At 36.6% G+C, this 27,210-nt stretch overlaps 1 protein-coding gene across 7 annotated transcripts in view; it reads left to right on the top strand.

Annotated features, from left to right (window-relative positions):
- Positions 1–27,210, top strand: part of LRCH3 (leucine rich repeats and calponin homology domain containing 3) — a 118,475-nt gene that overhangs the window by 52,164 nt on the left and 39,101 nt on the right. For all 7 annotated transcript variants that reach the window (XM_032406759.1, XM_032406763.1, XM_032406762.1 and 4 more), the window contains exons 4-9: positions 2,691–2,796; positions 6,465–6,601; positions 7,881–7,990; positions 18,272–18,365; positions 19,369–19,489; positions 24,203–24,351. In XM_032406759.1, coding sequence (XP_032262650.1) covers positions 2,691–2,796; positions 6,465–6,601; positions 7,881–7,990; positions 18,272–18,365; positions 19,369–19,489; positions 24,203–24,351 — 717 coding nt within the window. The remainder of the gene's footprint in view (positions 1–2,690; positions 2,797–6,464; positions 6,602–7,880; positions 7,991–18,271; positions 18,366–19,368; positions 19,490–24,202; positions 24,352–27,210) is intronic.

Raw genomic sequence — 27,210 nt, 5'->3', positions numbered from 1 at the left:
TGTTATTAAACTTGTGAGATATAAGTTAATAATGCATTTCAGTTTTTCAAGTTAAATCTTAATAGCATCAGTGTTCTGATTTTTGGTTAGCCCCTATAGGGGAATGGGCACTGCAAAGATCAGGCTTTTTTTTTTTTTTTTTTTTGCCTTACCTGCTATCTCTAGCACCCCTCTCCCTCTCTAAAGTAAGCTATTCTTTACTACCTTTTGTTTTCTGAGAAGCATAACTTTCATTTACTACTCCTTGTTACTCTTTAGTGCTTATGTTCTGGGCATAGGAATGGGACTTTTCCCATTTAATCACCACAGTAACATTATGAATTAGGTATTATAATTATCATCATATTACAGCTGAGGAAAGTGGCACTTAGATAGGTTAGGTAATTTGCCCAAGGTTCCATAACTGAAGTAGAATTTGAAACCAATCTACCTCAACTTCAGAGCCCATGTTTTATATTTCTGATACGGTCAAATACAATTATATCCATTGAGATTTGGGAGGATAGTTTCTTGTAGGTTTATTAACAAAGATAGACATCATAAACAAAAAATACACATATAATTTAACTGGACCACACATTAGCTCTCTCTTTTTTTTAGGTGGATTATGAAAATAAAAGGTCACATGTAAAAATACACAAATATATTAAATCTGGAGTCTAGATACTAAACCACTATTTATTTAGAGACAATTAGATCTAGGAAATAAAGTCCAAAATATGTGTTTGTTGGCATTTCTTCAGAACTTGGGTTATTAACATGAACTAACAGTAAATTTTACTTGTGATTCAGATTCTGATATTCAAATCATTTAAACTTTCTGTTTCTGCATATTGAATCATAAACACCTAAAAGATAGGTATATCTTGCAGAAGGAGCTTTTAGCTTTCTACAAAAGAGGTAAATTGATACCCTTAGTCATAAAAATAGTTTGTGTCGGAGTGAGAATTAATAATCCCAAAGCTCCTGATTCCCACTTGATGGAACATGTTCTCACAATATCCTTATTGCTTTTATCCTTTATTTCCTTTTTTATAAAGTTTATTTAAGTAGTCTCTACACCCAATGTGAGACTTGAACTAAAGACCCCATGATCAAGAGTCACATGCTCCTCCAACTGAGCCAGCCAGGTGCCTCTATTTCTCTTCTTTTTTTTTTTTTCCCTTAAAGATTTTATCCATTTGGGGCACCTGGGTGGCTCAGTCGTTTAGCGTCTGCCTTCGGCTCAGGTCATGATCCCAGGGTCCTGGGATTGAGCCCCTCATCGGGCTCCCTGCTCAGCGGGGAAGCCTGCTTCTCCCTCTCCCACTCCCCCTGCTTGTGTTCCCTCTCTCTCACTGTGTCTCTCTCTGTCAAATAAATAAATAAAATCTTTAAAATTAAAAAAGATTTTATCCATTTGTTAGAGCGAGCACGAGTAGGGGGAAGGGCAGAGGCAGAGGGACAAGCAGACTTCCCACCGAGCAGGGAGCCTCATGTGGGGCTCAATCCCAGGACCCTGAGATCATAACCCGAGCCGAAGGCAGACGCTTAACTGATTGAGCCACCCAGGTGCCCCTTCCGTTCGTTTTTAAGTGAGAGTAAAATTTTGTCTTTCAAGATACACATTTTCCAAGAGAAATATAAATTACTGTTACCTTCTAGCTCAAGCTCAATTTTCCCTATCCTTTCAACTTCTTTTCCTTTTAACTTTGATGCCCAGAGCATTGGACTAAGAAGTATAGCTACTGATTCTACTTCAGTCATTAATTGGTAGGAAAGATAAAAATAATACTGTTTTCTCTAAGAATATTATGGGAAAATGTAAAAATAATGTTTGAAGATTATTGAAGTTTATTGAAGATTATTGAAGTTTTTGGTAAGTGGTCTTTTCTAATAGTCAGTCTGTTACTGTTGTCTTTTACTCATATCCTAGAGGAGTTCTAAGTGTTAATGTGACATCTTGGAGCTTTTATTAACCTAGACAACTTCCTGCTGTTACACATGGATTTATACTTTTTTCTGGCTGGTCTCAGAATTATGGAATTCTGAATTTGTCAATTGGAGTCAAGCTGTTGACTGAGATGCCAGAAGGCCTACATAATACATGTATTGGTACCAGCTTGATCGGATGCCGATAGAGCAGTATCTGTTTTTTCCATGGCCTGTGAGTTATGTGTACTTTATTATTTTTTCCCTCACTTTCAGTTTGATAAAGAACTTTTCGAGTCATCTTCAATGCATTTTTTTATATTCTTGAGCAGGCGAGCTGGCATTTTGAAAATAGGATTTCCTTTCAATTTTATCATTATAATTTTTATCATTGTTTTTTCTTCTAGTTTCATTAGAACACTTATAAAATAGATCAGTTTTTATACTTTTTTCTAATTTACCTTTTCACTAGAATTTTCATTTGATTTGATCCCAGGCTTTCTGTCCACATCTTGTCATTTAATTTTTGTTCTGCTCATAAAATTAGTGTAGATCCATATAAAATGTGTAAAATCAGTCAGAAACCTGTAAGTTTTTAGAATTAAATGCTAGTACAAACTATGGTATTATTCTTGGACACAGAATCATTAATTTTTTTTTTTTTTACAGTTAAGACAGACCATAGGTATTATCTTATCGAACCTCATTTTACACATGGTTTAAAGCAGACAAATTTGTAATATTAGAACAATTCTTTACTTTGTATCTTTTTGAGATAGGATGTGAGCTGCAATGAAATTCAAACAATACCTTCCCAAATTGGTAATTTGGAGGCCTTGAGAGACCTTAATGTAAGAAGAAACCACTTAGTACGTTTGCCTGAAGGTAAGAAACCGAAATAATTGTTTCATTATTACTTGTTTCTTTATTTTGAAGATCTCTCAGACTGATAGGTACAGGACAAAAATGTATAAGAGTTACAGGCAATGTTTGAGATATAGTGGTTCATCTACTATATGTTGTTATCTGTTTCCTTGTGGATTTTAAAGTTAGATTCTTCAGTGAAAAACTCCAATAACTGTTAACCAGTGGTTGTATTTTTAGATCTTGTCAGAATTAATTAATAACTCAAGGTAGGGTCCCTGGAAGTTTCAGTAAGTGCAAGTACTTGGGAGAAGTAGATCATGTTTTTGATCAGGAAATAGTTTAGTGTAATGAAAAACATTCCTGCAATTTGCACTGACTTAAATGGACTTGACTTGAACTTTATCTTTCCCTGGAAATGTTCAGATAGAGGCTAATTAATGGTTGGAGGTGATGTGTAGAATGAATAATGAATGGAGTGAGAGACTGCACTGGGAGGCTTATTATCTTAGGCTCACTATAGGCTCTGGTCTATGTATCTAAATCATAAAAATGATTAAGCAAATTAAGTATAATTTATCAACCCTTCAAAATATGAATTCATGAAAGAAGCTGTAAAAAGAAATGAAAATGAGGAGAATTTAGATCAGAGTATATCTTTAATTTTATTATGGAAAATTTCATATATAAATGAGAGCAATGAATATCCAGCTATGGTAGTTATCAGTTCCTGGCAGCTCCTGTGTCATCGGTACTCCTATCCACTTCCCCTTACCTCTGTCCTTTAGAAGGTATTTTCATGACCGTGATGCTCTAGGTTCTTCTATAAAACATGACCTATAATATATAGTAAATACTGAATTAACTAATGAAGCTTTTGCTTCACTGTGGAATCAGACATTAACACCAGTATGATCCAGTATGATTTTTAATTCTAACATATACAAGTGTGACTTTGACATTTTGGATGTCAAAATGTCTCAATAAGTGACCTTTTAGTCCACTTTTATACACTTAGTGCAGTCAGACTAGCCAAAATCCTGCATAACTTTCCTTTCAGTCACTTACCCAGTAACCTTTACACCTTTTACTTTTAGAGCCCTTCCTCATTTCCTCCTGGGTCTGCTTTCTACCCCCTCAGGAATGTGAATGAAGGCCCCCAGCAGAACTGACCAAAATCATGGCACAGGCCTTATAACCCGAAAATTCTATCCAAGATTACCCTTCTACTCAGGACCCACCCACTGAGATTGATCTTTAAAGGCTTATTAATGTAGTAATATGGACTTAATATAAAATCAATTAATGAAAACATTGGGATTTTAGTGAAAATGAAAATTCAGGGTTTTAGATGACAATTACAGTTAATAATTTTATCATCTAATTTATTTCTCTATCAAATTTTAAATGTGTGTTACCAAGAAAATGGTGAGTCACACAAATAGTTTTAAATGGTTTTCTATCAGCTTATCTTGTAATCTCAGCATATTCAGCTAAATTGAGAGTTAAACTGGAGGAAAGCTTTATTCTGATAGCTACATAAGTTAGTGTGGAAGTTCATATGGTCTCTAACATATTCCAGTTTGGTAGATAAATTAGTATGTCTCTTATTGCCATTTTGATTTTAAATTTTAATTGTTATAAAGTAATATATTGCTCAGAAAGTCAAGTAGTATAAAAATATATATAGTATGAAGTAGTATAAAAAATAGTATAAAAATATATTGTTCAGAAAGTCGAGTAGAAAAAGCTCAAAATCAATAATAGCATTCCCCTGCCTCAACCATCTCCCTCCCCAGTTATTTTTTTTTTAAGATTTATTTATTCATTAGAGAGAGAGTGTGTGCACACACATGCGCATGGGGGAGGGGAAGAGAGAGAGACTCTCAAGCAGACTGACCCCCCCGCCGAGTGTGGAGGCAGCACGGGACTCGATCTCATGACCGCGAGATCATGACCTGAGCTGAAATCAAGGTTGGACCCTTAACCAACTAAGCCACCCAGGCACCCCTCTGCCTCCCCAGTTTTAATGTCTAGAAGCATCTACCTTCTCCACCTTTGATTCTTTTCACTGGCACTTGCTGACATACTTCTAAATGACATGCTTTAACAGCTTTGCTGGATTTACCAGTCTTGACACTTATGTCAGCTTCCTGTTATGGTAGATGACTATTTATAAATATTAAATATTTTTATTTTTTAAGATTTTATTTATTTATTAGAGGGATTGAGTGCTCACACAAGTAGGCAGGGCAGCAGGCAGAGGGAGAGGGAGAGAAGCAGGCTCCTCGCTGAGCAGAGAGCCCGATCCAGGGTCCTGGGATCATGACCTGAGCCAAAGGCAGATAGATGCTTAACCTACTGAGCCACCCAGGTGACCTGGCAGATGACGATTTAACTTTCTTACAAACTATCACGATCATACCTTTACTTCCCTCCTACTATCTTCCTAGTGTAATTTTTTTAAGATTTTATTTATTTGACAGAGAGAGACACAGCGAGAGAAGGAACACAAGCAGAGGGAGTGGGAGAGGGAGAAGCAGGCTTCCTGCTGAGCAAGGAGCCTGATGCAGGGCTCGATCCCAGGACCCTGGGATCATGACCTGAGCCAAAGGCAGATGCTTAACGACTGAGCCACCCAGGCGCCCCTGGCAGTGTAGTTTTATCACAACTTTTGATCAAAGTGTTATTGTTTATGTTATTACAACTATATAAATACAGTTCCCTGCCAATTCAGTTGATACACTCTGATTTTATTTCTTTTTTATGCATCTTATTTTTGTTGTTGTTTTTGTCTTTTTTTATTTGCTTAGTTTTTTATGTACGTATGGCTAATTCCTCCCTCTTTTTCTAGCAGAGAGAGAAAAACCACATTCACATGATTTTTATTACACTATCTATTACAATTGTTCTATTTTATTATTAGTTTTTGTTAATTTTATTTTATTTTATTTGTTGTTAATTCCTTACTGTGCCTAATTTATAAATTAAACTTTATCATATGTATACAGGTATGTACGTATAGGAAAAATCACAGTATATGTATACGGGTATGTATGTATAGGAAAAATCACAGAATATATAGGGTTTGGTACTATCTGCAGTTTCTGCATCCCCTGGGGGTTTTGAAACATATCCCGCACGAATCAGAGGGGACTGACTACTGGCATTCAAGAGCTGGGGATGGGGTGGGGTTCGGTAGGAACATGCTGAGGTCTCGTCGCTGTGTAGACTTCCTTTTAAATCCTCCATTTCCAACTGGCAACTCATCCTGACTTTCCATTGTGCCTAAGATTCCTGAATTCAAAGCCTTTGATTCGGTTTCACTAGAGAATAACTTACTGACCCCGGTGGTGAATGATTGGAGAGGGGTAGGGCTGCATGAGTTGAGGTTGGGGACTTAGGCATTTAACCTGTTCTTTGTACAGACTATCATCTAATCCTTTGGTTATGCCTACGTTTCTGTGGTATCAGGCCTCCGGTTTCTGTAGTTCTGTGAGGGGTCAGACTGCTTGCTTTTCACTAGTATTCCCATCTGTAAGCAACTAGATTTCATTTTATAATATCAGTTCATCTTTAAGAAAGGAGATAAATACATTAAATTTGCTCTATTTAACTAGAAGCTCCTGTAAAAATTGTCTAGTTTTGAAATATCATTAATTGTTCATTTCCATTTTATCACCCTGCAGAGCTGGCAGAGCTGCCTTTGATACGGTTAGACTTCTCCTGCAATAAAATTACAACAATCCCTGTTTGTTATCGGAACCTCAGGCACCTACAGATGATCACCCTAGATAACAATCCACTACAGTCTCCTCCTGCACAGGTAAACTCTAGTGGATTTGAAGTATACTGGGAACTTTTTTGACAAAGGGTGAATTTAAAAATTGAAGTTCTATGCATTTATCTTTTTGTTGGAAATGAAGTTCTTTTACAGTAAATTCACACACATATGCATTCTTTAGAAGCCCTGAATAAATGGGATGAAGGACAGATAATATTTCCAGAAGTGCTTTTCCTTTCACTAAATTCTTACTTTTTAAGTTGAGGGGTTCTTCTCGAAGTTTTTCTAATACAATTTGAGTTAATTTCTTTCTGGTAAAACTTGAAAGTAGGCAATGTAAACATGAGAGACAAATAAAAATACTTGGCTTTCAGCATTAAAGATTATCAGTGCGTTTCTTCTGACCATCATTTTTGTACCTTTTTATTTTCTAAAATCTTAAGTTCCTCATTTAGTCAGTTTGATCATTTGTTTATCAGTGACTGATATGAAACTATTTAATAATAAAGTAATTACATATAGATTCTAGCCATCCCATAATCTGAAAAATTTTACCAGCCTATATTTTTCTTTTTTTTAAATGTAACTTAATTTAATTTTTTTTATTATGTCAGTTAGCCAACATATACAGAAGCCAGGAATTAGTTTTTGATGTAGTGTTCAACGATTCTTTAGTTGCGTATAACACCTAGTGCTCATCACAACACATGCCAGCCCATATTTTTCACTGTAGCATTTGAACTCTACAGTTGATGATGGTCTTATTCAAGCCTCTGGATGACAACTATAAAGTTTTATGAGTAAACTTCATAACTATAGAAGGATCTCATAATCTTAAAGAATTTATATTTTGACTTCTGTCAACAGAAATGTAACTTTAATATTTAATCATTTCCTGCTTTTCTCTCTTACAAAAAGTAGGATTCAAAACATAATTGTGCATGATTGTTGGATTTCTAAAAGCAAAACTTGCTGGTGAAATCTATGGGGAACAATGCTTTAAATCCCTGACTATGCCTAACTAATCAGTTTGATAAGTTTATTTGGTATTCTATCAGTGTTTATAATCATAAATTATTTACTTTATATGTTACTGAAATTTATTCTTGACTGGAAAACAAAAATCTGTATTTATATCACTTAAACACATAAAATAACATGTTATAATGAGTATTTGATTTTTAATATCACTGGATGTAGTTAATAGAAATGCCTTGCTTCTAATATATGATAAGTAAAAAGCTGATTGTGATTGCTAACAAGGGACACATATATTTCAAATGAGTAATAATTTGGTTGCATTTATATGTTACTTTTTTAGATATGTATAAAAGGCAAAATCCACATATTTAAGTACCTGAACATACAGGCTTGTAAGATTGCTCCAGATCTGCCAGATTATGATAGGAGACCCTTGGGTTTTGGCTCCTGGTGAGTATATTTTATTTTTTTATTTAATGTATTCCATCTCATAGGGAATCAAACTGGACCCTTAAATCTGTCTGAATGTTTAACTAAAGGGAAATAACCTATTTTGACACTGTTTTTCTCAGAATGTTTGTATTAAGTAAACAGTCGATTACAGAGATCTGACAAAGTGTAGTTCTAAGTTAAGGTTTCTCCACCTCAGCACTGTTGATATTTTGGGCAAGATAACTCTTTGTTGTGGGAAGCTGTCTTGTACATCAGAAGATGTTTATCAGTATTCCTGGCTTCTGTAGCACCTTCCCAGTGTGACAAACAAAAACGGCTCCAGACATTGCTAAATAGCCCCTGAGGGGTCCCTACTTGAAAACCACTGGTCTCAGTGACTTGAATGCTAACCTTGGCTCTGCTGTTAATTCTGTGACTTAAAGCAAGTCATTCAAACTTTTGGGGGTTGATTTTTTCTTTAGGGAGTGAAGAGGATGGATTTGATGACCATTAATGTCACTTCAGGATCTTTTAGTTTATGAATCCTTCAACTACATAACACCTGAATGACAAGGTTACCTCTTTGGCATTCCCAGCCATCTGGAACAATCTTAAGCAGGAGTAATTAAATTCAAAAGGCCTTTTAACAGGCAAAATAGATGTCTCAGTGAAGGTGCTATAATGCATATAGGCCTTATTCAAAAGAGAACCCCTCTGGCCTTCTATTAGAACTTGTCACATTTTACATTAAAGCACAGTCCTAATGAGCTTGCTTCTCAGTATCCTAGTCTAAAACAGATTAACAAATTTCTATTTTGGTAGAGTTTCTAAAAGCAGACATTAAAAATACAAAAAGTTATTTGAAAGAAAAAATAAAACTATAAAAAGCAGACACATATTTAAAAAATCAGTTAGTGGTTAACTCTGAGAGGAAGGAATATTCAATGTGAAAGACACATAAAGGGACTTTAAAGGTATTAATGTCTCGGGGCACCGGGGTGGCTCAGTTGTTAAGCATCTGCCTTCGGCTCAGGTCATGATCCCAGGGTTCTGGGATTGAGCCCCGCATCGGGCTCCCTACTCCGCGGGAAGTCTCCTTCTCCCCCTGCCTCTCCCCCTGCTTGTGTTCTTTCTCTCGCTGTGTCTCTCTTTGTCAAATAAATAAATAAAATATTTAAAAATAATAATAATAAATAAAGGTATTAATGTCTCATCATGTTTTAAAAGCTATGTCTGTTATATTCATTTTTTATCTGTATGACATATTTCATAATTTAACAAGATACTGAAAAGTAGTAACACTCCAAAAACATAGTGCCTTGATGCCATTAGGCATATATGCAAAGAACCCTCCATATTTCAGTAATATTTTAAATTACTGCCATGTTAGAGCACAATACAATAATTGATGCTCATCAAGAAAATGCTAAGGTATATTAGAGATATCATTTCCAGTAAAGGGAAATGTGCATTAAGTTTAAATTTTAAATACAGTTTAAATTTTTTTCATCAGAAATTATTAGAATTAAATATTTAAGTGTTTATGGTATAAAGGAGTAATCTCAAGCTATCTGAAAATATAGAACCTGATTTTTTTTTTTTTAAGATTTTATTTATTTATTTATTTATTTATTTATTTATTTTTAAAGATTTTATTTATTTATTTGAGAGAGAGAGTGAGAGAGAGAGAGAGCATGAGGGGGGGAGGGTCAGAGGGAGAAGCAGACTCCTCGCTGAGCAAGGAGCCCGATGTGGGACTCGATCCCGGGACTCCAGGATCATGACCTGAGCCGAAGGCAGTCGCTTAACCAACTGAGCCACCCAGGCGCCCAAGATTTTATTTATTAGAGAGAGAGAGTGAGGGAGAGAGCGAGCACAAGCTGGGGGAGGGGCAGAGGGAGAAGCAGACTCCCCACTGAGCAGGGAGCCCAATGCAGGGCTCCATCCCAGGACTCCTGGATCATGACCTGAGCCAAAGGCAGATGCTTAACTGACTGAGCCACCCAAGTGCTCCCAGAACCTGATTTCTTAAGTAAATTAAATATTACTCCAAAGGGACTTGACTTCTGCCCTTTGCCGCAGACCATGTGTTTCTTCTTCACCACTGTATCCCTAGTTCAGCTGGGTGTTTGGCACACACAGTAGATACTCAACAAGTATTTATTAAAGTGATGAACAGTTTGGTCACACAAATGTTATTTCCGTCCTAACTTTTCTGTGCTTAAAGTTATCAGAACAACTTTATAATGACGTTCTGGGGTTTTTTTGGTCTAGCTATTAGATTGAAGAGTTTCATAGACACTATGAAGGGTATTTAAAATACTAGCTCTAATCTGGTGGTTTAAGCATATAATAATACAAGTTTTAGTATATTTATACAAATACACAAGGAGAAATTCACCAATGTCCTATATACCCATAAAAGATTCCTACAAGAACATCTCGGTCCTAACACTTTTAACTCTGAGAAGACTGAAAGCAGGTATGTGATGTTAAGGTTAAGACATAAAAGGTTTTGACAGATGGTAGGGATTAGGTCTGGCATACTCTGTGCTAGATCTACGCCTCTCTTGGAGAAAGGACTTTGACAGTGGGGAGAATATGAAGGGACCCAGACCATTATTGCCAAGAATTTTTAAATTTCCTCTATTCATTATATCCTTTTCTTTCTTCAAGTCTTTTTCCTCTTACCTTGGTAAATCACTTATAATATGGAACTCTTGTCTTATTTATTGAAAAAAGTTTTGTTTTTCCTATTTGAAATTTTCATTAAGTATGTTCTAGTCCTGTACTCTTGAAAGATGTACTACAACAAATAAACATAGGGGCGCCTGGGTGGTTTGGTCAGTTAAGCGTCTGCCTTCGGCTCAGGTCATGATCCCAGGGTTCTGGGATCGAGCCCGGCATCTGGCTCCCTGCTCCGCAAGAAGCCTGCTTCTCCCTCTCTCACTCCCCCTGCTTGTACTCTCTCTTCTCTCTCTCTCTCTCTCTGTCAAATAAATAAATAAAATCTTAAAAAGTAAATTAAAAAAATGTAGCTTTTATTTTACATCGACACTAATTGATTTTCCCCCTTGGAGTTAATCATCTTTGTTAAGAAAAAGTTTTCCTCTTCTAAAATAGCAGAGTAGGAACATGAACTGCTACAGCTGCCCTTGGGGTTTGAGTGTCAGGCAGTTAATGATGACTACTGGGGATGTGTATGTGAGGGTAGGTCCAAAGACTAAGGAGGAATCACCAGCCCCTATAGGAATAATGAGCTTTGATTAAAGCCTGTGGTGCTGATTGCAGAACCTGTTTCTCTCTTTCTGTCCTTAGTCTTGAGGACTAATTAGTCTTGGCCTAATTTTTTTTAATATAGAAATCCTCATCATAATACTTTAAAAACATAAAACTTCTCAAAAAAGCCTGGCAAGAGACGTGTGTATTTGCTAAGACAAAAAGAAGGCTTGAATCCATGGAGAAATATACCCTAAATGGAAAGTCTAAATAGCATAAACGTGTTGTGTCTCTCCAAAGGAATTAGTAATTATAGATCTGATGTCTTCCAGTCCCTCTAATAATCCCTCACCATGCTCACTAGATTAATCTGTATTCTGTATTTTCCATTTTTTCTGGAGTTATATTACATTATTCGTAATTATTTCAGAATGTCCTAGATAATATTTTTATATATAATATAAATAAAATATTTCCTTCCAACTCCTCATGCAGTGGTGAATGGGGTATTTGTACCTTCATGTCTTTTTTTACTGAGGTATGGATTAGTGAGATTGCACTGTAGTTGGCCATACCTTTATTCAAAATGCCACCATGGAGTGAGAATGTCTGTACTATTGGGCAGTTCACTTAACCTCTCTGGACTTCAGTTTCTTCAACGTGATCTTTATTTATCCCAGTTATGCCCTAACAGTAGTTCTAAGGATTGAATGACCTGGTTCTGAAAGTGCTTGGCTGACCATAACGTCTTATGTAAATATTAGACATGATAGTTACTAGCTATCTACGGTGATCTAGGACCAGTTTAGTCCTAAGAGTCCTGTCTTGCTAAAGAGAATTTTTATTAATCCTGTAGGTCTTAAGGTATTCAGTACCGATTAGGTGCTGTGGTACTTTCCTTCAATCCTTACATGTAACTTTCTAACTGCTTCGGCATAATATATAAACTACAACCAGTCTTCCTTAAGTCATTTTACAAAGATCACAAATGTTTTATTTATTTCTAGATGTAAATGTTTCCAATTCCTTTAGCAAGTTGCACTGTTGTGATAACTTTTAAGTTTTATACAATGGCACATGTATTTTTCAGTAGTGATGTATAATGACCTATGCTTTTTTGCTGACCACCTATATATTACAGACTAAATATATTTATGTATGGTAATGTGGCAGTGAACCAAAACTGAGGAAAGACTAAGCCACTTTTAAGCAAAGTCCTGCTTCTGCAACCCGAGTAACGGAATTAATTCTCTCCAACAAGCCTGGGCTTGTGAAAGCAATGATCATCCTTTATTGATATTTGTATTCTTAGTATCTAGAACACTGTGTGACATTCAATAAATGTTTGGTGAACTAAACCCAAATGAAGCAGATGTAGTGACTTGTGATAACAGCAAATGCTCTCTTAAGGGTACATTCTTCATAGAAATAATAATAATAATAACTTTTATTTAGTCCTTAGTAATAATATTTGTGCAAATCCTTAGCTTATATTTTTCAGTCTTTATAGCAAATCTGTGAGGTAGGTGTTGTTAATCTTTTTTTTTTTCTTTAACTTACGAGGAAACAAGTTGAGAGAAGTTGAGCAAGTTAATTGAAGTCACACAGCTAGTAAATGATGGTGCCACGTTGTCAGTCCAGATCTGTTAAACTATAAAAATAGCCATGTTTTATGCTCCTCACTGCACTCTACTGACTCACAGTTCAAGTTCCTGCTACAGAAAAGGCACTTACACATCTGAGTCCATGTTATGCTAGGTAGTTTAAGGAGATTGGACTTTCTGACAGCGCATAGCTGGAGCCTGGCTGACAGAACTCTGCCAGGCCTCCTGCGGACCATATTTATTCATTGGGTAACCGTCTGTCCTGGTTTGCTTGTGACTAAGGGTTTTCCTGGGACACAGGACTTTAAGTTCTAAAACCAAAAAAAAATCCTGAGTGAACCCAGGAGTTGGTAAACCTGTATGCCTCACTTTAATCTTACCAGTTTCAACTCTGAACAAGAGTGAGTATGTGGAGAAGCTAAAGGTAACAAATAAAGGAGATAAATAGCTTAATGCAGAGATTCTATTAATTCTGTTTATGTTACCCACTTGAAAAATATCACAGTAAATTTAGGCTTATCTCAATTGGCCGCTTGATAGAATAAATGTTACATAGAACAATATCCTCTAGAAATCGCAAAATCTTTACTTGAAAAAAATACATAATATTTTAAAATATTTTTCAGTAAATCTTGAAATATACATACTTCTTTTGGCAGCTGCAGAATTTTATAAGTGTGGCTTAATGTATAATTTTATTAGAAAGCTTTTAAAATTGGGTACCTTGGCCTGACTTTGCGGTGATAAAACATATATAGTACCTATCTGTAAGTTCTGGGCTCTAAAACAAGCATAAAAGCAGACCTGTCACATAGATGATTAAATAAGACATTTTACTTAAATACTAACAGTTTGGAGTTACAGATGAAGGGCAAATGGATATTCATTGTATTACTCTCCTAACTCTTGTATAGATATGAATTTTTCCAAAGTAAAAAGTTGGTAGAAATTAACTACTTTTCTCTTAGAAAAGTAAATCTTTTTTAGTTTATGTATTTGTTTGTTTGTTTATTTTTTTATTTAAGTAATCTCAGCGTCCAACATGGGGCTTGAACTCACGACCCCAAGATCAGGAGTCACATGCTCTTCCAATTGAGCCAGCCAGGCACTGCTAGAAAAGTAATTTTAGAATTCTGCTGGGAGACTTTTTTTTGCTAAATGATCTTGATGGGGGAAGGTGGGGAAAATGAAGAAGATAGCCAGAAGGTACCTGTATTTTTGGATCTTCATAATCAGAGCATATTTAGTACATTGTACAAATAGATCTATATATTAATTACTACATTCAAAGTAAAATCTTTATCAATAAAATAAATGATGTTACAAAGACTTTCTTTTATTCACATAGGGTTTTTTGTTTGTTTTGTTTTTAAAGATTTTATTTATTTATTTATTTGACTGGGAGATAGAGCCAGAGAATACAACCAGGGGGAGTGGCCGAGGGAGAGGGAGAAGCAGGCTTCCCACTGAGTAGGGCCCAAAGCGGGGCTCGATCCCAGGACCCTGGGATCATGACCTGAGCCGAAGGCAGATGGCTTAACCAACTGAGCCACCCAGGCGCCCTGGTTTGTTTTGTTTTTAACTGACATAAATCTTTCACTTTATATAAAGGCATATGAGTAGAAATGGTTAACCTCATTTTATGGAAATTAAAGTTATGTGCATTAACTATGTAAGAATATATGGAATACAAAATTCAGTACTAGAAAAACACTATTTTAAATTTGTACCATTGGAAGTTGCTTTTCAACCCCATGCTTATTAAATAAAATACTAATAGACCATTTTTTAAAAATAAGCCTTGTCATGTTTTAGATTTCTAATTAAGCTAACTTTTATTTTTTTATTTTTTTAAAGATTTTTTGTTTATTTATTTGACAGAGACACAGCGAGAGAGGGAACACAAGCAGGGGGAGTGGGAGAGGGAGAAGCAGGCTTCCCCGCTGAGCAGGGAGCCCGATGTGGGGCTCGATCCCAGGACCCTGGGATCATGACCTGAGCCGAAGGCAGACGCTTAACGACTGAGCCACCCAGGTGCCCCTGAGCTAACTTTTAAAAGTATGTTTAAGAACAAGCAAAAACTACAGCTATAAAACTTTTCGAAGAAAGTGTGGAAGAATATCTTTGTGACATAGAATAGGCAATGATTTCTGAGGATACAGAAAGCAATAACCGTAAAAAAAAGACATGATAAATTAGATTTCAGCAAAATGAAAAGCATCTCCTCGTGAAAAGAAAATACTAAGAAAATGAATATGCAAACCACAGACTGGGAGAAAATATTTGCAATATGTATAAATATGACATATATATATGATAGAGGACTTATATCCAAACTATAAAGGGTATCTGCAACTTAATGTTAAAAAGACAAACAACCCAATTAAAAGTTGGACAAAAGACTTGATTAGATACTTGACAAAGATATACAAATGACCAATAAGCACCCCCAAAAAGTGCTCAACATCATCAGTCATCATGGAAATGTAAAGTAAGGCACAAGACATTATTACACACCTACTAGAATGACTAAAATTAAAACTGACAACACCAGATGTCTAGTGGGGGTGTGCGGCAACCAGTGCTCTCCTACACTGCTTACAGAACTGTAAAATGGAACATCCACTTTGGCGAAATATTTGGCAGATTTTTAAACAGCTTTATTGAGATACAGTATACAAATCATAACACTTATCTATTTTAAGTGTGCAGCTCAGTGAATTTTGGTAAATGGATGCAGTCATGAGACTACCAACACAAGACAGATAGCAGTTCCATCACCCATGTGCCCCTTTACACTAGATAAGTCCTTTCCCCTTCACTCAGCCCCGGGCAGCTACTGATCTGCTCTCAGTCAGTATAGTTTTGCCTTTTCTAAAGTTTCATATAGATGAAATGAAGCATTATATAGTGTTTTGTGTCTGGCTTCTTAGCAAACTGTTTTTGAGATTACTGGTATATTTAGAAATGGGCAAAAGAATGGACCTTTCACAAAAAGAAGATAAATGAATGGCCAATACCCACACAAAATGATACTCAATATCATTAGTCATCAGAAAAATACCAATTAAAACGACAGTGAGATACACCTTTCATTCACCACAATAGCTGAAATGAAAGACTGACAACACGAGTGTTGGCAGCTGGAACGCAGATACATTGCTGGTGTGAATGCAAAATGGGATAGCTACTTTCAAAAACAGATTGGCAAGTCTGTTCGTTTGTTTTTTAAGTTAAGCCTACACTTAAATAATTTATCCATTCTACTTGAAGATATTAAAACCATCAAGAATTTCACTGACATGGTGCTGAGCAAAAAAAGCCAGATTAAAAAAAATACATACGATTCCATTTTTTGAGTTCCAGAGTAAGCAAAACTAATTGTATTACTTTTTTTTTTTCTGAAGATTTTATTTATTTATTTGACAGAGACAGACACAGTGAGAGAGGGAACACAAGCAGGGGGAGTGGGAGAAGGAGAAGCAGGCTTCCTGCCGAGCAGGGAGCCCCATGTGGGGCTCGATCCCAGGACCGTGGGATCATGACCTGAGCTGAAGGCAGATGCTTAATGACTAAGCCACCCAGGCATCCTAATTGTATTACTTTTTTTTTTTTTTAAAGATTTTATTTATTTATTTGACAGAGAGAGTTAGTGAGAGCAGGAACACAAGCGGGGGAGTGGGAGAGGGAGAAGCAGGCTTCCCGCCGAGCAGGGAGCCCGATGCGGGGCTCGATCCCAGGACCCTGGGATCATGACCTGAGCCGAAGGCAGACGCTTAACGACTGAGCCACCCAGGCGCCCCTGTATTACTTTTTTATTGCTGCCATAACAAATTACCAGACTTAGATTTTTAAACACAAATTTGTTATCTTAATGGTTTTGTAGGTCAGAAGTCCAAGTCTTGGTCTCATTGGGCTAAAATCAAGATGCTGGCAGAGCTTTGTTCTTTTCTAGAGGCTCTGAGTAGGATACATTTCTTTGCCTTTTTCAACTTCTAGAGAGAATCTGTCCACATTCCTTGACTCTTAACCAAAAGTCATCTTCAAGCCAGCATTGCATCACACTGACCTCTTCTGCCTCCCTCTTCCACTGTTAAGGGCCCTTTTGATTACACTGTGTCCATTCAGATAATTTACGTTAATTTCGGATCAGCTGACTAGCAACCTTATTTTTACTTTCAACCTTAATTCCCCTTTGCCATGTAAAGAAACATATTTATAGGTTCCAGGGATTAGATCTTAGACATCTTTGGGGACTGTTATTCTGCCTTTCATACTAATTTAAGGTGAAAAAATCAGAGTAGTGGTTATCTCTTAAGAGCACACTGTAACATGGTGAGGGGAATTGACTGGGAAAGGGATGTGTGGGAATTTTCAGGCAAAGTAGAAATGTCCTACATCATGAGAGAGGTGTATATTACAAAGATGGATTCATTTGTCAAGTGTATAGCTAAGGTGTATGCATTTCACTGTATATGAATTTTACCTTTAAAAGTACTATCGGGGGGGCGCCTGGGTGGCTCAGTCGTCAAGCATCTGCCTTCTGCCTTCGGCTCAGGTCATGATCCCGGGGTCCTGGGATCAAGCCCTGCATCGGGCTCCCTGCTCCGTGGGAAACCTGCTTCTCCCTCTCCCACTACCCCTGCTTGTGTTCTTTCTCTTGCTGTCTCTCTGTCAAATAAATAAATAAAATCTTTAAAAAAAAAATTACTATTGAGGGTGCCTGGGTGGTTCAGTCAGTTAAGCATCTGACTCTTGATTTCAGCTCAGGTCACGATCTCAGGGTCATGAGATTGAGCCCTGTGTCAGGTTCCATGCTGGGCGTGGAGCCTGCTTAAGATTCTCTCTCTCCCTCTCCCCCTCCCCACTCACTCTCTCTCTCTTAAAAAAAAAAAAAAAAAAGAGGGGGGCGCCTGGGTGGTCAGTCAGTTAAGGGTCTGACTTTTTTTTTAATGTTTTATTTATTTATTCATGAGAGTCAGAGAGAGAGAGAGAGGCAGAGGGAGAAGCAGCCTCCCCCGCCTAGCAGGGAGCCCGATGCGGGACTCGATCCCAGGACCCTAGGATCATAACCTGAGCTGAAGGCAGACGCTTAACCATCTGAGCCACCCAGGCGCCCCAAGGGACTGACTCTTGATTTCAGCTCAGGTCTCTATCTCAAGGCAGTGAGTTCAAGCCCTGTGTTGGGGGGCATGGGAAATGGGTTAGAAGCATAGGTGAAACAAGAATGGCAGTGTTGACATTTTTGAAACTGGTGAGTGCTATTATATTAGTATACTAGTATACATTATACTGTTTATTTTAGTTCAGAATTTTTCATATTAAAAAGTCAAAAGAATACCCATTTAATTCTAAATAAGTTAAATCACTAAATGCCATGATAATGTTTATTAGTAAAATTGCATTTAATTTATTTTAAATGTTAATTTTTAAAACCTCGAACTACCCAGTAACAACTAGAGTCTCTCTTTGGCAGCCATGAAGAACTGTACTCAGGTCGCCCTTATGGAGCTCTTGATTCAGGTTTCAATAGTGTGGACAGTGGTGATAAGAGATGGTCAGGGAATGAAGTAAGTGTTTCTTCTATTCTGCATGTTATAACACCTGATTAAGAGATAACAAATGATGAAAATGGAAAGTATCTTAATTGGATTCAATTTCTCATTACATAAAATATGGAAAAGCCAAAGAAGAGGTAAAAATCCCACAGAGTACTACCATCCAGAAATGATATTCTGTTTCTTTGCCATCTTTTTATCATGTGTTTTACATGTTTGTTACCTTATTGTCTTGTATAAATAGTTTAATATCCTAGAAAGCCAAATGGGAACTGAGCCAATTACAACTGAAGCCTAAAGTTTGCAGGGCTGGGTGACCTTAAGCAGAGGTTGCGGAAGGGGTGCTACAAGGTGAGAAAATAGGACTATAGGTTGATGGGTAATAAGACAGGAACCTTAGTGAAGACTATTAACATGCTCAAGATAAATAATTTTCTTAACTAATTACATATTTTTCTCTTGTATTTAATTATTATTATGCTTTCTTTTTTTAAGTTAGAAGGTAGAATATTTTAGCTCTCAATGGGTTAATTGATGAAATAAGCTGTTATTAGCAAGACTGATAACCTCCCATTTGTAGCATTACTTCATTCATTCCAAAGCAAATTAACTTTAGACCACAGTCCATTTGTAATTTGGAAAGCTTGTGTATGTATCAAGGGTTGTGCACATAATCGTATCTGTATCCATGCAGCTACATATATATAGATACTTTAAATTCCTGTTTATTTATAGAGTGATATATAACCTTCCATCGCTTTTTTTTATTATAGTAAAATAAATATACATAACATAAAATGTACCATTTTAACCATTCTTAAGTGTACATTTCAGTGACATTAAGTACATTCAAATTGTTGAGAAACTGTCACTACTGTTCATCTCCAGAACTTTTTTGCCATTTCTTCTTAAATGTAAATTTTAGTGAGTTTATATTATATCCTTGCTTTCAATACTATGTTGTCTAAAGTTTGAAATTATATTTTTAAATGTTACTGCTATTTTTTTTTTTTAGCCTACAGATGAATTTTCAGATCTGCCTCTTCGAGTAGCAGAAATCACTAAGGAACAAAGACTGCGAAGAGAAAGCCAGTACCAGGAGACTCGCAGCAGTTTAGTAGTAACAAATGGTGGAGGTGAGTGGGACTCCCAACCACAGCCAGAGTCTTTACAGTCACTCTGGTGTTTTTAAGTGGTCATTTTCACATTCGCTCCTTTTGTTTGTGTATCTGTAGCTTCTCCAGCTTTTCTTTTCTTTTCTTTTTTCTCGTCTTGTCTTTTCTTTTTTCTTCTCTTCTCTTTTTTTTTTTTTTAAAGATTTTATTTATTTATTTTGACAGAGAGAGGGAGACAGCGAGAGAGGGAACACAAGCAGGGGGAGTGGGAGAGGGAGAAGCAGGCCTCCCGTGGAGCAGGGAGCCCGACGTGGGGCTCGATCCCAGAACCCTGGGATCATGACCTGAGCCGAAGGCAGACACTTAATGACTGAGCCACCCAGGCGCCCCTCTTTTCTTTTCTTTATTTGAGAGAGATCACGAGCAATGGGGAGAGAGAGAGGGAGAAGCAGACTCCCCACTGAGCAGGGAGCCCAATGTGGGGCAGGACCCCGAGATCATGACCTGAGCCAAAGGCAGATGCTTAACAACTGAGCCACCCAGGCACTCCTCCAGCTCTTCTTTTAAAGACTTCATCTTCTCATATGATTGGAAAAAAGTTGTTCTCCATTGGGATTAAATTTTAATTTCTCTTAAGTTTTCAGGCTTGAAGTTAAAATACAGTGTTTTTTTATGTCTCTCATTTTTATTTTGGAAGGAAACTTCATTAAAGACTGTTTACCTGGTATAGATCTTTGTTAATCTTGATTTCATCATGATTCTCTTTTGAAGTACTATTCTCCTTTTTTAAGATTCTCCCTGTGGTCGTTATTTGACCACTTCCTGGAATTCAGTGGATTTCTTGACATTCACTTTTTCATTCATTGTGGATTGTATTCTTCAAGGGCATCTGAATCTAAGTTTTCTTTATTTTGGTATTTAAAAATATGTAATTTAAATTCAAAAATTCTTTTAATTTGTAATTTTTTTAGGTTTCATTAACAGGCAGAGCTATTTCTGCTGCTTTGGTGTTCTGGGCAGACTCCTGATTGTAACATTCTATTCAATCTTGCTTTAGTTTGAATTCTCAAATCCTAATGTTTGTTTTATTTATTTAATTTATTTATTTTATTTTATTTATTAAATTATTTTATTTTATTTATTTTTTAATGTTGAGTGTGGAGCCCAACATAGGGCTTGAGCTCACAACCCTGAGATGAAGACCTGAGCTGAAATCAAGAGTTGGATGCCTAAGCAACTGAGCCACCCAGGCGCTGCCCCCCCCAAATCCTAACATTTAAATATTGAGGGCCAACTGTAAGGGAAATATTACTTTGATCTAGAAATCTGTCTGACAAGAGCTTTCATCTTTTTTTTAAAGTTTTTACTTTAATTCCAGTTAGTTAACATACAATATTATATTAGTTTCAAATGTACAATATTAGTAATTCAACACTTCCATACATCACCCCATGCCATCACAAAGTGCACTCTTTAATCCCCATCACCTAAATAACCCACCCCCCCATCCAACCTCCCCTCTGGTAACCATCAGTTTGTTCTCTATAGTTAGCAGTCTTTTTCTCGGGGCACTTGGGTGGCTCAGTTGGTTAAGTGTCTGCCTTCAGCTCGGATCATGATCTCAGGGTCCTGGGATCAAGCCCCACATTGGGCTCTCTGCTCATCGGGAAATCTGTATCTCCCTCTCACTCTTCCTCTGTGCTCTCCCTCTCTCTCTCTCTTAAATAAATAAAAATAGAATCTTTTTTAAAAAATAGTCTTTTTCGGGCACCTGGGTGGCTCAGTTGGTTTAGCGACTGCCTTCGGCTCAGGTCATGATCCTGGAGTCCCTGGATCGAGTCCCACATTGGGCTCCCTGCTCGGCAGGGAGTCTGCTTTGTCCTCTAACACTATCCCCTCTCATGTGTTCTCTCTCTCTCATTCTCTCTCTCTCAAATAAAAAAAAAAAAGTCTTTTTCTTGATTTGTTTCTCTTTTTCCCTTTGCTTGTTTTATTTCTTAAATTCCACATGTGAGTGAAATCATATGGTTTTGTCTTTCTCTGACTTATTTCACTTAACATTATACTCTGTAGCTCCATCCATGTTGTTGCAAATGGCAAGATTTCATTCTTTTTAATGGCTGAATAATATTCCTCTGTGTGTGTGTGTGTGTGTGTGTGTGTACACACACACACATATATACTCCACATCTTTATCCATTCGTCTATTGATGGACACCTGGCTGCTTCCATAATTTGGCCATTCTAAATAATGCTGCTATAAACATAGGGGTGCATGTGTCCCTTTGACTTAGTGTTTTTGTGTTCTTTGGGTAAATACCTAGTAATGCAATTGTGGGATCATAAGGTAGTTCTATTCTTAACTTTTTGAGGAACCACCATACTGTTTTCCACAGTGACTGCACCAGTTTGCATTCCCACCAGTTGTGCATGAGTGTTCCTTTTCTCCACATCCTCGCCAACACCTGTTGCTTCTTGTGTTGTTGATTTTAGCCATTCTGACAGGTGTGAGGTGATATCTCATTGTAGTTTTGATATGCATTTCCCTGATGATGAGCGATGATGAGCATCTTTTCAATGTGTCTCTTGGCCATCTGATGTCTTCTTAAGAGCTTTCATCCTTGAATGATGATTTCAATTAAGTGGCTTGCTCTCTTTTTTTTCTTACCATTTTATATTCTTTTGTACTCCTGTTACTTACCATTCCATTCACGTTTTAGTGGTTTTCTTTTTAATTTTGCTTTCATATGAGATATCTTTTCCCTTAGTTCATTTCAGACTTAAAATATTTTTGTCTTGATCTGTGCTGTCCAGTATGGTAGCCACTAGCCACGTGTGGTTATTGAGCATTTGAAATGAGGCCTTTCTGATGTTTTTTTTTTTTTTTAAAGTTTTCTTAATTTAAGTAATCTTTACACCTGACATGGGGCTTGAACTCACAACCCTGAGATCAAGAGTTGCATGCTCTTCCTACTGAGCCAGCCAGGTGCCCCTGAAATGAGGCCTTTCTAAATTGAGATGTACTATAACTGTAAAATACACATTGGGTTTTGAAGCCTTTACATGGAGGGGAAAAAAAAGAATGTAAAATATCAGTGATACTTTATATTAATTATATGCTGTAATGACACTATTTTAGATATATTAGACAAAGTAAAATATATTATTAAAACTAATGTCACCTTTTCTTTTGACTTTTTTTTAATGTGCTACTAGATAATTTTTTAATACTTATATGGTTCACTTTTATGGCTTGCATTCTATTTCTCTTGGACTGTACTGATCTAGGTAGTATGAAAAGGTGATATTGCTTTCTTGAGAAGTAGTCATAAAATGAACCATTTATTTAGTCACACAAATTGTAGCTCATTGAAAAAAATGCATTTATATACCTGGTTTCTAATGTGGGTATAGACCTTTCCATCCTTTTACCTGTTATTATAACTCTGGTAACTCAAAATTTGTTTTTATATTAATGGCCATTATGGAATTATTTAGAAATAAATGAATCAGAGGGGCCTGGATACATCTGTCGGTTAGGTGTCCAGCTCTTGATTTTGGCTTAGGTCATGATCTCAACTCTCAACACGGAGTCTACTTGAGACTCCCTCTGCCCCTCCCCCTGCTCTTTCTCTCTCTCTCTCAAATAAATAATTGAATCTGAAAACAGAAATAGACTTCTCTGAGTTCATTATTCTCAGCAACTGCAACTTTTAGGTAGTCTGTAGAACATCATACAATAATGATTGGGGTTTAGTCTCTGGAGAAACCTTAGAAAGCTTAGTAGCAAAGTTTTTCTTTCCCTAGTATGCCATTTTAACCAGCTTTTAAATATAGTTACTTTTGGGGACATGTGGCTGGCTCAGTTAATGGAGCATGCAACTCTTGATCTCGGGGTTGTGGGTTCAAGCCCCAGGTCAAGTGTAGAGATTGCTTAAAACTAAAACCTTAAAAAAAAGTTACTTTTTAAACTTAAAATAATGGGGCACTCCCAAACTTATTAGAATAAATAATGATGGGGCTATATCTTACTCATATACCTCTCACCCCAAAGCATTTTGAGAAGCAAAAATTCTCAGGTGATTCCCTTCCATCCCCAAACTGCTACAAAATATCTACACTGCTGACCACTAGAAAATAAATTTCAAAATAAGAAAACCATTGTTCTAATTATGAACAACAGTTACAGGAAGAGAAACAGTGGTCAGCAGCTGTTTCTTTATCTCTGAGTCCACTTTCCTCCTATCCTTTCTCTTTCATTTTGACTTGACCGAGTTAGGTTTTCTTACTCCCAGTTCCTTGAAGAGATAGGATTAAGCCCTCAAGCTAAAACGGGGGAAAAAATGTAAAAGAAGATATACCCCCCAGTGTTTAAAAATTATTCTTCCTCTCTTTGTCTCACAGACTCAGACTGTCTTGTTTAAAACAGTAAAGAGGTATCCAAAGAAAAAAGCAATATTAGAGGTCTGTAATCCCATAATTACTATCAATTACTGCATTCTTTAGTCAATTAGGACTAAGATTTTTCTGGAACCTATTTTTGTGAGTGGCCATGGACTTAAAAAGAAAGGCTTACCTAATTTACACTTCTTCTCATTCCTCCCACTTTCAGAATAGAAAATGTTAGGGAAAAGGAAAGAATGCAACTGAATGTGTTTATTGGCTGTTGAATTTGACTATTCTTTCCTGGTGTGTGTGTGTGCGTATGTGTATGTGTGTGTATGGTGTGGACAGTGGAACATGATCTGGACCAGATCGACTACATTGACAGCTGTACTGCGGAGGAGGAAGAGGATGAGATGAGACAGCCCAAGGGGCTGGAACCAGACAGCCTCAGTTCCCAGTTTATGGCGTATATTGAACAACGGCGAATCTCTCATGAGGTAGTACACACTTTTAAGCCTAAATATGTTGCTGTCCCCTAGTAAAAACAGTTCATGATGGTATAAATTTCTGTCATATTAGTGATTTATTGGTTTAGGCCTAATTATTTGTTTTATAATGTTCAGCCCCAATTTTATGATTGAATTTTTCAGATTTATTGTAGAAAGTCAGACAGTAGTCTCAAATAGGGTTTGGCTTTGTTTTTCAAATAAAAAGACAGATTTCAGAATCTTGAAGAAGGAATAGGAAGAGTCCTAAGAGTATCCTATGCCTTTGAAGAAAATGCAAACGAATGTAATGCTTTTCATTCATTATTGTTCTTACCATTTTTTTATTATTACTAACTGGTACATCATAGCTTCATTAGTAATTATAAGAGTCGAACCATACTGCAGACTTTGGAGCAACGTACAGACTTAACCATAGAATTTTTATAATGCATTAATTATATTGGAGCTTTTATGCTAAGTCACACAGAATATAAATTGTTTGCCATTATAGTTCTTGGGTGTCTCTTATAGTGGAGCATTAAGTTGCCTTAGAAAACAAGTGAGCATTCAGCCCACTGTAGAATTGCTGCCAATCCCCCAAGGGGCTCCAGTGGAAATTGCATTCTTCAGCATATCTAGTCAGCATAATGAAACGGCTCCACTTCAGTGTGTGTGATGTTAATGTCTGGAGTTGGTCCCAGGCTCTGAGCAGGGGTTATTTGAGAAACACTTGGGGCCTTTTTGGAGAGTGATGTATTTTTTAGCCTTTTAGAAATAGAGGATAATCACTCAAGTGGGATGTGTTGTGGAGCGATATTACCATTCTTAAAAAAAAAAAAAAAATCCTCAGTTTTCCTGTCTGAAGACTTTTGACCACAGTATTTTTTGTTGGTTTTCAGAAGACACTCTTGTATTTAAAGTTGGATAAAGATATTTAAATCAAAGTCCTGCAGCCCAGAAATAGCAGTGTACCAGGAGATTAATGAAACTACATATGACTCAGGATATGAACATTCTTACTAGAACAAAGGACGACTACTTTGAAGAAAAAGTGAAAATTAACAATGCACATTGTAATCTTAAAGGGAGTCTTTTTCCTTGTGGTCTTTCTCTTTGATCATTTTATGTATAGATGAGGTATTTCTACTAAAAGTAAAAATGCCTGTTATACTACTACTGGAAATTGTATCATTTTTTAATCCATCATATTTGCTATTTTGTAAATTTTTTTTTTTAATTCCAGCTATACTTGTGTGGTAGTCTTCATGATTCTATGTTATAACGCTCTTTATGACTTCTGTATCATAAGGTCTTCTAAAATTTGGCATCTATAAAAATGTGATGAAGTAGTATTATTTTAGGTGGTTTAACAACCACCTAAAGTGTTATATTCTTGAGTACTGTCTAAGAATGGGTTGATAAAAAAAAGAACCTTTTTGAGATTTTAAACACTCTGCTATTGTTTAATTCTGTTATAATACTTCTCATACATAGAGGTATTATGATAAAATAGGGTATAACTTATATTTATAGGGTATTATAGTTACTTTTAAAATTAAACCAACATCACATCCGTCATGAAAATTTCATGTACCTCTTGCAATAATTTTAGATAATTGCCGTATTGTAAAACCAATGTGTTAAGTCACTGATGTTAACATACTAGGACAGATTTTTGTTTATTTTAAAAAGTCATATTCACTTACATTAGAATAATTATTCTTTAATCAGGGTTCTAGAATTATATCTCATTTTGTATGATCCTCATGCCCAGACTTTAAAAGAGTCTTCTGTAGTCCTTTGCAGTAACTCACCGAAGATTCAAGTTCTATGTGATTACCTGTTTCTTGGAGATAGACTGTAAATAGTTTTACATTTGATTTTTTTTTTTTTTTAAGATTTTATTTATTTATTTGTCAGAGAGAGAGAGAGAGAGAGTGCGCAAGCAGGGGGAGCGGCAAGCAGAGGGAGAAGCCAGGCTCCCTGCTGAGCAAGGAGCCTGAGGCGGGACTCGATCCCAGGACCCTGAGATCATGACCTGAGCCGAAGGCAGACGCTTAACGGACTGAGCCACCCAGGCGTCCCTTACATTTGATTTTTTTTAGATTCCCTTTTTGGATAAGTTGCTTTCTATCCCTTAAAGAATACCCATTTTAATGATTATTTTTGGTGTTGAAATCAGATTGTATTGCTTCTATAGATTCTCATTTGACAAAATAAATGCTGTAATAACCTATAAGCCTCTACCTTTGATTTATAATTTTATTTCTCAGTATGTGGTCCATATCACTGAGGCCAGTTGAATTTTCCTCAGTAATGTTTTTTTGAAATGACACTTACCCTTTAGTTTATAAATAAATTAAATTGTCAATATTCTTCTTTTGATTAACACCATATTTTTACCATAAATAGAAATTAATTTTTGCTTTATCTTAATATTCCACCAATATCCCCAGGACTGTTTGTATCACTAACATAAGTAACAATTTATGATGAAGAATGTAATCTGCCCGGGGCATCTGGGTGGCTCATTCGCTTAAGCGTCTGCCTTCGGCTCAGGTCATAATCTCAGGGTCCTGGGATAGAGCCCCATGTTGGGCTCCCTGCTCAGCGTGGAGTCTGCTCCTCCCTCTCCCTCTGCTACTCCCCCCCACCCCCACTTGTGCTCTCTCGCATGGTCTCTCTCTCTCAAATAAATAAATTAAATCTTTTTTAAAAAATGTGATCTCTCCAATGATCTCCTTATTACTCGAAATACACAAAAGAGACTGAGCACAAGTTAGGGTAGGGCAGGTGGGAATTCCTGTTCTGGATGGAAATTTGTACTAGATGGCCCCTAAGAGCCTCTCAAGCTCTAACATCTTATCA

The sequence above is a fragment of the Phoca vitulina genome, unplaced genomic scaffold (genome assembly GCF_004348235.1).
Source record: "Phoca vitulina isolate PV1807 unplaced genomic scaffold, GSC_HSeal_1.0 scaffold8, whole genome shotgun sequence".
NCBI classification, from domain to species: Eukaryota; Metazoa; Chordata; class Mammalia; order Carnivora; family Phocidae; genus Phoca; species Phoca vitulina.
This window is presented reverse-complemented; position numbering and strand designations above follow the sequence as displayed.